Raw genomic sequence first — 12,173 nt, 5'->3', positions numbered from 1 at the left:
AGCAACAGTCACGACATTTTTTTTAATCTCAGATATGGAGCCTCAGATCTTTTACGGTTCAGAACAAGTATAAAAACCACAAAGAAGTGTCTATGGGGCATTCAGTGTGTCACATCTCTCCACACATGAACTTTAGATTGCATTACAGATGATCCCCTGAACAAATACTGATATAACACCTGGCATGTCTTCCTGCCCTGCAGGCAGAACCACCAAAGGCACTGTTCACACCTCACCTGAAATGCAGGGTCTTCTCCAGAACTTTAAAACAACTTCATGCATCTCTAAGATAGATGTCAGCAGCAGCTTGGAATCAGGCACTGTCAAGATTTTTATCGCAAATGTTGCAGTTCAGGAATGAAACTCGATGGTATGCATGCATAAAATATATGCAATCAAGCTGACAGATGATTGTTTTTTCCTTTCAACAAATTGGATAGCTTGTGTAGGATATCTTTGGAGAAGCATGAGGTCCTGGCTCGCAGAAAATCTGCCATGTCTTTACTGAATACCGAAGTTGTTCTGAAGAGGAAGAAGTCTACTTGCACTCATCAGACTGATCCTTTTCTATTTGACCTCTGCCAAGTCACTTTAAAAAAGAACCTTTATGTTGAGTCAGGCTGCAAAATGAAGGCTGCAGAGCCAATGCCACGGCTTCATATGCGAGAAAAGTCGAGCGGGACAGCTTCTTTTGACAGCATTGAGCCAACAGCTGAATTCTTTTGCAAACTTTCAAACTCCCCGACAGGCTTAATGGTGACTCGCCATTAAAGCTCCAGATTGAATGAAAGGCAGATAATGCAGGTGTGAAAGGACACTGAATGGAATATGATTAAAAACTGGAAAATGTTTAATTTTCTCAACGAGCTTTAGAATATCTTCACAGGCGGTAACTCTGTGTTTGAATAGAGGAGTAAATTAACCATTTTAATGTCATTTTCCATGTACCATCAAATGAATTACATTACTCACCCCTTTTCAAATCAATGGGTACATAACGAAGATAAGAGTTTTAATTTCTGATAAGTCAGACTTGACAATCGCGACATTGTCTGTGCTCTAAGTCACAAAAAAATGGACTTGACGGGTCAAATATTGAGTAGAAAGAAATCAGTGTAACCCTGTAATAAACTTGCATGCACAAAACTTTTAGCCCGTGAATGGAAACTAATAGGAGTGATTTTTGTGTCGTTTTGATAAACACTTTAAAAAGTATGAGGAAGGTGAGCTAAAGTGAATTTTTGGGCGTGAAGAAGAATCTGAAAAGGATTTAAGTTAAAGCCGCTCACTTGTTGAAAGAAAAAAGAAGACATGTATGCACCATTTAGGCCAATTCCTCTTGAAAATTTTCCCTCCACACCTCATGTGTGGGTGGCAGATGGTGCCTCGTTGGTTGTCAGAGAGATAGAAGATGGAAATACAATCGACTGATTTAAAGGAAACTAACAGCTCCTCTGTGTAAGACTCTTTGCTGTACTATAGCGGTTGTTGAAGAGATGGGAAATTCGACTCAGAGCTGTTCACACAACAATATTTTTTCCGAGTCGTCATGTGCAGCTAACTAATTTGCATATTAATAAACACAGAAGTGGTATCAAAAGCTTTACATCATCATACTTGACAATTGCTTACCTCGGTTAGCATTTGGTCTTTTCTTGGCAAACTGTTGTTGCTTCTGCTGCCACTTTTAAAAACGTGCCTGTCATCTTCTTCCCTGTACTATTTTCAGGCATTACAGTTGACATAATTTATAATTTTATATCACAGTTGACGAAATGACTTTGTGTGCTATGAAAGGTGTTGTTTGTAGTGACAAACCCACAGAGAATTCTCACTTTCTTTCATCTCATTGGTTTGTATTTACGGCCTGTGACAAGTGTGTTTTACAGGCTCCAAGTAGCCCAGCAGAGTGCCTCAAACCCAGGCGGTCATTAAAAAAAGCCGACTAATTTTTAATTTACAAATACAACTGCCTGCTTTGGAAGTTAAAATTAAGCATTCAGGGTGACCAGTGGAATAATTAACTATAACGTATGCCAAGTTTTGAGCCCAAAATCATTTAATGTAGCTTTAAATTCCATGCAAAAAGCAGCAAATCTCACATTTACCTGCATTTAATAATAAAGCTTTTAAATGCTAACCACTGCTTTCTATGAATGATTATCAAATAACTTTCTGCAGCCATGCATTAAACACGGTTTCCAAGTAAACATAGAACACAATGCAGACAAAAGAATGTAAAACCTATCAAAACATATCTGTCATCATCTAAGTTTTTTGAGATTTTAGCTGGTCAGGTCTTCCTTTATTACGTTTTCTTTTTAAAATTGTGCCAGATCTCTTCGGTGGGTGCCCTACAGCTTCAAATCCATAATGTTGTAGTAAGAGGTTTGGGATCATCTTTCTGACTAGCCAAGACACTTCCTGACCAAAGATGCTGTCCTGATGACCGTCTGTGATGCTCCAAAAACTGTGTACACGCTTTAACATTATTGATGCCTCTGAATCTGCAGGTTACCCAGGACAGACATAAATGAAGCCTCATGCAGTCATGGATGATGGCTCTTCAACTGTGTGGTGATAGTAAATCAAATGCTCCCTCTTCTCGTTAACCCGGAAAAGAGAATTTCAGTTTTTGATTGGTCATCCCACAGGACATTTTCCCCACTTTGCCTCAGTGTTAGACACGTTTGGAGAAAGCAGCTCTATTTCTAGTTTTCATGTGATTTTCAAGTGATTCTCAGCCTCTTATGGGATTTCCAAAAAGAATCCTACCTCTCTGTGGGTTATGAAAACAGTTTTGTGTTTTTGGCCATGTCCCTTGCCTACAGAGATTGTTATTCACTTTATGAATCTTTTAATTATGCAGTGCATCATATATGATAAAAACCCCAAATTCTTGGCAACTTTAGATGAACAAATCTTTATTTTAAACAGTTTAAATTTAATATTAAGAAACTCAGCCCCCCTGAGTTCTTTTTATGTCCAGTCTGTCACTTATCATCTTAATTACTGACAGATTCTGAAACAGGTGTTTCATAGTTTTTTCTTGAGCACTGCACAACTTCCCCAGTCTTGTATTTCCCTGTCCCATCTGTTTTTGAAGCATGAAACTGGCTCCAGCTTCTGCATGTCTATTTTTTAAAGGCTGTTTTTCAACATTTGTCTTTTGAGCTAAATTTGAAATGATTTGAAAAGTATTGTTGTCTGATTTAGTTTTCTATTTTACACATCTGTTTCTGGTTGGTATACAGCCTTTGAATTGCCAGTTTGTGAACACTTTCGGCTGTCTCATTGTATGACCGTATATCTATAAAAAGGACCCTAATCGTTATTTTCTACTTTGTTTTACAGATGAAAGGATAATTATTTAAAAAAAGACTGATGACTTATTACACTGTCATAACACCACTGAAAGCCCATAGTTAACAAATAAAGACCGGCAGACAGTGGGACCTGGCGCAGAATACTTTGTCTCTGTTAGTGCGTTAATCCTGATCTTGTTTAAATAAGGTGTGATCCCCTGATAAAATCGTCACAAGGGGATGATCCTAAAACTTTCTGCTTTGATCTCTGTGTAATAATAAATGTTCCATGATGAAATGGTGATACAAATACACTTTCAGTCAGCTACGCGAGACCAGAGCACAGTATAAAGTCTATTCTCTGACAGCATACTGTGGTATGATAAGGTAGTAAATCACGTCCCCCCCCCCCAGGCTGGCAGGCTCACTGATGGGCGGCTCGGCTTGTCGCTGCCCGCCCTGTGGGTGTGTTTAAGGCAAATGGGCCTCTGCATCCACCTGCTAGCGCCCTGCCTCCCTACAGTCAGGAGCGCCCAACTTTCCGACGGAGCACACGCTACGCGTCTGAACACCGCGGGGACTTTTCTTGTATCGAGCGGCTTTCCCCCCCCCCCACGAGATGTTGATTGTAGTCGTGCGACGACAGCATCCAATCGACTCTCGGTCACGCACAAGGTTCAGTTAGGAACATTTTCTCCCTTTTTATTTTCGCGCAACTGTAATTTTTCTCATTGTGTTCACTGACAACTCCGGGGCCAATAGACACGCAGTGCGCACAGGTACAAAGTGCCCCCACCCCACCTCCACCCCACTCCTGAACGGGGTTCGACCAGAAAGCCGCGCCGGGATTTTCTATTGTTATTACTGCTTTCAACTTGGAGAGAGAGAGAGAGAGTGATCGATCTGTTGGAATTGGTTTGTTCAATGACTTGCAAGGCTGAACTTATATCCGGAGACCCTTGAGGTAAGCCTGTATGGACTGTTCCTTTGTGATTATGTATCTATGTATTTATTTTACACTTTATTTCCTTATTATGAATATCACGCAACATGTTACCTGCATACAGGATCGCGCTTTTTTTGTCAAATACTTGAATTTATGATTGGCACCACGCCTTACCGACTCTCTCATTTTCTTTTTGAAACAATGAAACAGAAACAGCAAATTATGATCATTATTAATTTCTTTTGATCGGAAAATCAATTCCAGCGCGAATCATTATCACTGTTTATTTAATAGCTGTGCAGTTTACCGTGCGCTCTAATACCGCACCAGACTGTTTACAGTTCTGTCGTCCATGTGTAGCCAAGACTGCCAGTCTGTTACACACATTTCAGCGTGTTTCAGCAACATTCAACATTTTTGCATGAAATTTGTTTTATTATTATTATTCATTGCCGAAGAACACATTCATACATGCACGTGAATGAAGTTGTATAGTGTTTTATTTATATTTACATACAATACAACACTGAGGAATTTCCCTGTGTCACGGTAACTGTGAAATGTTTTAAAAAATGTTTTTAATCGGCAGCAAATGCAGATGGTTATTTTCTTGTCTGCTGGATTAAAGCAGCGCTGTAGCCACTGAGCCCTGTCCATCCAGATTTTACTGGTTTCCGTCTGTAAGTTTTAATGATTGCATTACATTTGTTCAACACATGTCAGTTAATAAACTGTGAAGAAGCTGAGACCTTTTCTTCGTTTAAGCTATTTGGACTAATATGATGTTTCCATGACTAAAAGGGTTTTTGTTTTTTTGTTTTTGTAAACTTTTGTATTAATATTTCATATCACTGTCTATGGCATATATATTTGTATTTTTTACTTCATGGTACGGTGTGTCTTTCGCAATCCTCGGTGTCATCTGTGAGCGGTGCCTTGTTTGATTTCATGCGCTTGTGCGAAGGAGTTGGCCTCTCTCTTAGAATAAACAGCTGGATGGTTTACAAATTGTAAACAGCCCAGGTTTAAACAGCTGCTTTTACTCATAAATTCGCTTCAGCCAACCAGTCTGAAGACTGTTCTGCTCTGTTGAGGTCTCTGAAGGTGCTTTTGAGGTGGAAATTCGTCCAATGTTTGAAGTGTCGGTGGTTTGTGCGGAGAGGAGATATGCAGGCTGTAGGTGTCCGGTCAGTGAGCTCAGGGAGGCTTTATGGGAACAAAGGTGGAAAAGAAAAGTTTTGCAGGCAAAGAGGTAGCCTCATACACGAGTATTTCTTATGGTCAGTCACATATGTGTGAAACATCAGCTGCTTAAAGGTGTCTATACTTCATCAACAATTAATGTCACCACCTTTTTTTTAGTTGTTCAGCTTTGAGGCTGTCATTACTTGCAGGCCTTTTTTTATCAACAGCTAAGACCTGTATTTGAGATGCATCAATCACAATGTTATTTTTGTGCTATTTTCCTTAAGTAAGTGTGAAGTTGTGGTATAGCCTGGCATTAGGTGAACCCAGTAATTACAGCGTGGTGTCATGATGCAGGAATGCATTTTGGTTGCGTGTAGAGGAGCAGAAGAAAAGCTTCAGTGGAGTCAGCGCGATCCTGCCATTATTTTGTCGCGCTCTGAAAAACAAACATAATTTTTACCAAATGGAAGCAATGTGCAAGTCTCTAAAAGTCTGGCTCCTTTCCATTAGGACTCATCAGTTTAATGAAGCTCCCAGAAATCTGGGCGTAAACTCTGCACCTCGGTGCTGTGTCGCCCAAAACTCGCAGTGTGATGGGGCCCTTGGGAGATACAGATTTGACGCGTCACATAAAATTATAAATGAAAAACAGGCTCACGGTGGCAGATTCTTTTTTGGTTTTAAGTGTAAAGTAGAGTCAGCATCTTCTCTTCTCACGTGTTTCTTTTTGTCCCTGCAGATTTAAAAAAACAAACAAAAAAACCAAAAAGCAGCCTTTGGAGCTACAGGAGGTTGGTCCACCATGCAGCTGGACGGTCTGTGGACGGTCCACACCCTCCTGGCACTGTGCGGCTTGGCTTTTGGGAACCAAGTGAGCAATGAGCCACTGGCCGCGCCCCGTGTCTTCATCTCTTTTAAAGGTGGGAACCTGAACTGCTCTCTTCTACCCTCATCTTCCCTCTTGCTTCTAATTCTTGGTTTACTCCTGGCTTTCCTGTGTTTTAGTCAGTGCTGGTTTTTCCTCTGCCATGAGTTTGCTCACCGGCTGACTGATGAAATGACAGTTGTGCAATTGGAGTGATTGTGGCTTTGATAAGTTCTTGAGGGTTTTTCAGAGGAAGAACTTAGAGCATCACCAGAGCAGCGCTGCGCAGACCACAAACAAATCATGCAACTCTCATACGCACGCTGCTCCCTTTCCTCAGACCTCCAGGCATCATAATAACCACCAGATGCTCCCACTGGCCTGTATTGCACAAATACAAACACAAACAGTGACGGAGCAGATGCACATATTGAGAAATGTGTACGTCTCGCTCATTTTGAGAGCATATACATGATTATTGTTTTAGTTAATCAAATGCAGTGTCTTTATCTTCAATCTTCTTTAGTACTGAATCTCTAAATTGGAGCCACAAAGAGAGATGGGATAATAAGGAGCATGTAATAACTCCATGGCCATTATGTGATTATTCTCTGGTGAAGCAGATGCACTTTGGGAGGCGGGGGGAGGTTGTATTTGTGCGTTCCATCGGCCATACAGATTAGGTGAGATGGTCTTCCGGGTTCTCCGGGGTGCAGAGTGAGAGAGAGGGTATTACCAAGAGCAAATTGCCAGGATCAGCCAAGCAGAGCGACATCCCCGGGGCCTGTCCTGCTCGCAGATCAAGCCTTTGATTAGCATCCAGAGAAAAGCTCGGGGAGCAAGCGGCAGCTCCCCTGTTTGCTTTTGCTTTCTTCGTTTCCCAGCGCTCCCTGGTAGTACAAGTTGACTTAATTAAGTGGACTGGCACAGTTCATTGTCGAAGGCGTTTTCCTGCTTTAATCAAGTGGGATTTAACACACCAGTGAGCTCACATCCCGAGTTCAGCAGTTTTTTCATTTTCCAGATATCATCTTAGTGCTGTGTTGTTTTAGAGAGAACTGTGCAAATTGTTTGTGTGCGTGTTGTTGTTTTTTTTACTCTATAAGCTGTTCTGTGTCCAGTGAGCTTGTGTATAGGTTCATCTTTGGATGGCTGAACTTATATATTTGAAAGCGACAGACTACAGGCGCTGTTCTTTGGCTGACAAGGAAAAAGCTGGGCACTGCTGCTTACCTGTGTATGTTTGCCTCTCTAGTCAATATGAATTTCACAGTCTACTGCTACTGCCTCTCTCAGAGGAATGCACCCCCCTCTCCATTCAATATTATGACTCCCTCTGCCTTAATTGCTTTTTGAGAGGGGCCTTGTAGTCCTTACCTTGGCAAGCTGGCTGCACTTCCCCTGATGCATCATGATGTGTAAAGTTTTTTGCTTGAGCTGTTTGGGAAGGCGGTTTGCCTCTGAGCGGCGGCATAAATGGAACACAGCTTGAAGACAAGTATGGGCAATATGCAGGTCTTTTATGGTGAGACTACAGGAGGGTATGAGTTAATTTTCAGGTCCCACTTCATAATTATTGATCATTATGCCAGTGAGTCACCCTGTGAAGAAAAATCTTAAATTGCAGCTATAAAGCTGCTTGTCTGTGCTGAACTAAACACATGTTTCAAACTGATTAACTTGGTAGCAGAGCAGCGAGGTTAAGAACCATGACCTCCGTCTGGGAGGCCCTCACTTCCCTATTAAAGCAGGTAGAGTAAATCATGGGACCTAATTGCTTTTGCCTTTCCTCCATGTCGCGTGTGCAGCTTTTATAGCAGGAAAACACGTTCGGCGATGCTAAAATAACCCTCTCAGTGTACTTAGAGGACACGGGAAGTTGAACAATGTAACTGCTCATATGCATTTGATAAAAGATTTGTGTTTGCAAAATCTAATGGATAAAAAGTCTAACGGATAAACTTTGCAAGTAGACTTTGTTCAGGCTTATCAGCTGAGGAGAAAGGGCAACTCTGGCTGAAGAAGCCTTCCTCACTTCAAACAGCAAAAAGCTGTAGTCAGTGTCAGATGAGCAAATTGGGGACAAAGCAAACCCATAACAACTAATCAAGTGACTTTTTTTTTTGAAGTCGACTGGCATGATAGACTCTTATCAGATAAGTAGCTTATTTACACAGTGAAAGTTTTGATATTAAAATATCTTCCTGTTTGGGGACTGAATCAATTATGGTTTCAATAACAGTTTTTAACACACAGTAATGCACGTTTTCTTCTGTTTTAATGATTTTAATGGAGACATGCATCCTGTGGAGATGAAAACCTGTCTATTGTAATAATCACTTTCTGGCATCTTTGAGCTAAGTTATCTTAAATAAAGCAACCAGTCTTCGTTTAACACCAGATACAGTGCATTAGTGAAGTGATGGGCAGAATTGTGTATGTGCTCTACCCTTTTCTCTGAGACTCCCAAGTCACGCAAGATCTGAGTTTCAACATTTTAAGAGTTATATTTTTTCTTTTTTTTTTTAATCTTTTAAATGTTCTGCTTATATCACGCTGTGTTGCAGAAAACATGGCATTTTCTAAATGGGCAAAACACTCCAGGGAGGAGGAAAAAAGTCATGTTGCTTCTGTTGGCCCACATTTCTGCTATAACATGTTTCAGTTCCTGCATAAAGTAGATCCAAATCTAAATCCATACTAATGGCTCTGCTATTCTGGGCACATGAACTTTAGCCTCATCTGGGCTGCTGTGAGTTCATACGCTTAAAATAATCGCAGAACATCACTTAGGCTGTGCTGTGTTCTTCAAATGCTTTAAATGCAGTTGTTGACATAACGGGCGTGACCGGTGATTACGAAAAAAAGAGAGAAGAAGAAGCCTTTTAATGTAAAGTTTTTCTTAGTCTGCTTAATTGCTAAGGCAGACGGCAAACGTCAGCTCAGAACAAACAGAGGCACGGGGTCAAGAGTCTCCATGCAAATTTTCACTTTGAAAAGTCAGGCCAGCATAATCTACCGCTGAGGGTGGAGCCATGTCTTGCACCACAAAAGAGCACTTCAGAATTATCACCTTTTGGAAACAAGCTTCTCACACTTAACTTCAGCAATGCCACTCTGGCCCATCAGTACAAGTAAAAAGTCCTTTAAATGCCATAACATCATCAGGATTACAGCACACTAGCCCCCACCTCCTCCCTCTGACTGCGCATGAGGCCAAAGCCACCGGGATGACGGCAGAATGTGGGTCAGCTCCGCTACAATAAACAGGCTCGCCACAGGCAGTGCAGGTGGCAGTAAGAGAAAGCCACCCTGGCTCATCATTAAGCCACATATTTCTCATCTGCACGCCCTCCTGTGAACGGCAAACAGCGGGCTACTATTTTTACCCCACAGGAAAGTCTGTAGTCTATATTGGGTGAGAGTGCATGTGTGTTTTGGTGGGTGGGTAGCAGCGTAGAGGGTTAGAAACTTCCCTTTGGGGTTAAATGCCAGGCATTCTGGTATGTGTCAACCCGTGTTATGGGGTGGTTATGTTTCTGTTTAGCTTTTAATTCCATCGAGTAACAACAGATGAGGATCAAATCTGAAACTGTCATGTAAAAAGCAGCGTAGCAGGGAAGTAGCTGCTTCGATAAGTCAGTAGTTTGGTATCGCTTCGACTCTGGGCTCGGCCTTTTACAGCCAGCCTGTCACTTGTCTAGTAAATGTTTAAACTGTTATTGCTGTTGTTCACACAACACATTCCCATGGTCACTTTCTTCTTTGGAGCTATAGATTAGTTGCCCGAATGAACCCAGGCTCTTAACACTTGTGACCTTATCGGCGTGCATGTTTGAGTCTGAAGCCTTAAGTGTTTATTCAGCATTGATTCTTTCAGTGACAAATGCAGTTTAAACTTTTGATCTTTTGTATTATTACTTTGTGTATTTGCTGACAGTAATAACAACCTGCAGCTTCCCTTTCAGTTTCTTGATGCACGTCTGACTTGCTTCAAGCATACTGGTAGAATTTCACCCTCGCAGTAATATTGCAATGGTGCCCGACCGCGTGCATAAGCCACGAAACCACTGACCCTGTCGTCTGGGGCTGCTGCTGATGTTTTGCTGTGATCTCTAATTACTGTTTGCGAGGCCTGAGTCCATATAACCCCACGGCAGTAGAGTAATGACTGAAAAAGCACTGAAAACCACTATTACTTTGGCCACGTCCCAGACCTCAGCTTGTCTCCACAGCAGCTAAGCTCAGTTATATTTAGTGTAAAACTCTCTTCTCCCTCGGCAGCCACACAGAAGTCATTTGTGGCGCTGTGGTTAACCACTGAACGCAAACGGCCAAGTGGTGACGGTGGTTTAAGTGCAAGTGTAGTTTGGTCCGGAGCAACTTGTGCTCTGCTGCGATCCAGCTGTCAAAAGTGTCACTTAATTGTAACGTCCAACTTGGCCTGGAAACCATTGACTTTTAATTTAACGGAGTAGGTGTAGAGAAGAGTGTGTATATTAAAGAAAAATGAGCCCGAGCCCGGTGTTCCAGGAAACAGTGTTAATCCTCCGCTGCGGTGTACATGACTTCAAAACATTTGTATTTGTAACGGCCGCTCCTTAAACTTTATGGGGAAAATTTGTCTCTCATTTATAATCACTGCTGAGGACTTTAGAATTCACACATTTGTTTTAATTTATGGACATAACTTCTGTTGCGTGGTTTTCCTATAACTTCACACGTGTGAGGAAACACATTAAGTGGGGATTTGTGCTCAAGCAATTAAAAGCTGAGTTCATGTTAAAATGGGATGCAGCTCAGCCTGAAATCTATTTATCTCTCTGGCCAAGCTAATTTCTGAGCACAGCATGGTTTATGTTCACTTCATTGAGCTTCATTTAAATCTTTTTAGCAGCTGGCTTAAATGAAATGTGACTGCTGGTCTGCAGCAGTCCTCATCCAACTTTAGGCATGAATGCTTGTCTGGTCACAGGTAATCAGTGAACGCTTCACAGCGGTACACGTCCAACGGCCTCAGACTGAGAGGTCAGACTCTGGGATCGATTATCTGTCTGTCTCTGCCCCCCTGCAACCTTAACTCTGCCCCTATTTGGTGGATGACTGATAGTACCGTGATTACATTTTATTTCTGGACCACTGAGTCTATTGTTTTGATTGGAATGCACTGAAGATGAAAAATAACAGCGTACTTTTCACTTAAAGCACAGCGTCATTAGAATTTGTGTCTGTGGATAATATTTTAATGTGATTCGCAATGAATCAATATGTGTTGCAGGTTCTAATTATTCTTTTCTTCAAGTTTTACTCACATCTGTAATGAAAAGTAATGTAATCTGTAATGCATAATTGCTTTTAGATGTGCTAAGAATTTATCTTCATAAAGTTTTGCAATTGAATTTATTCATCTGTTGGCCATAGACTGCAGTACTGCAGGAGACAGTGCTCCTGCCACCCTCACCCCTCTACTTGTCAGGTATATGTGTGGGACAGACGTGTGATATTCCCTGAAAAGATGAGTCTGTTGGCTCCTTTCAGCATGTTGCCCCTGAATCCAGCAGTAAGCTGATGCCCCGTCTCTATCGGTGCCAATTTCCTTCTGCAAATAAACTCGCGTTCACAGTGTCATCTCATAGCCAACCGTTAGCTCTGTCTGAGCCTCCCACCCGGCGCTGATGCTGCGCCTCCTGGAATATGTGTTTTATCCTCTCACTGCCAATCGCTGTTAAATGCGCACAGGCTTTTCTTTATGATGGTCCATGAATTGACTCATTGTGTTTCGGTGTTATTGAATATAGCCGCTTGGCACCTCTGCTTGATTCTAATGCCATATGGCTGTGAGGTTGTAAAGAGTATCACATGTTGCTTG

At 41.7% G+C, this 12,173-nt stretch overlaps 1 protein-coding gene across 8 annotated transcripts in view; it reads left to right on the top strand.

The window, feature by feature from the left end:
• The first annotated feature begins 3,826 nt into the window (after positions 1-3,826).
• The window catches only part of sema3fb (sema domain, immunoglobulin domain (Ig), short basic domain, secreted, (semaphorin) 3Fb), a 61,045-nt gene continuing 52,698 nt past the window's right edge, over positions 3,827-12,173 (top strand). For 4 of the 8 annotated variants that reach the window (XM_040003059.1, XM_040003058.1, XM_040003056.1 and 1 more), the window contains exons 1-2: positions 3,827-4,269; positions 6,179-6,359. In XM_040003059.1, coding sequence (XP_039858993.1) covers positions 6,242-6,359 — 118 coding nt within the window. In that variant the 5' untranslated portion in view covers positions 3,827-4,269; positions 6,179-6,241. The remainder of the gene's footprint in view (positions 4,270-6,178; positions 6,360-12,173) is intronic. The other 4 variants (XM_040003060.1, XM_040003057.1, XM_040003054.1 and 1 more) reach the window with 1 other exon arrangement.

The sequence above is a fragment of the Simochromis diagramma genome, unplaced genomic scaffold (genome assembly GCF_900408965.1).
Source record: "Simochromis diagramma unplaced genomic scaffold, fSimDia1.1 OVJJ01000646.1, whole genome shotgun sequence".
In the NCBI taxonomy this organism is placed as follows: domain Eukaryota; kingdom Metazoa; phylum Chordata; class Actinopteri; order Cichliformes; family Cichlidae; genus Simochromis; species Simochromis diagramma.
Note: the sequence above shows the minus strand (reverse complement) of the source record. Positions and strands in the feature narration are given on the sequence as shown.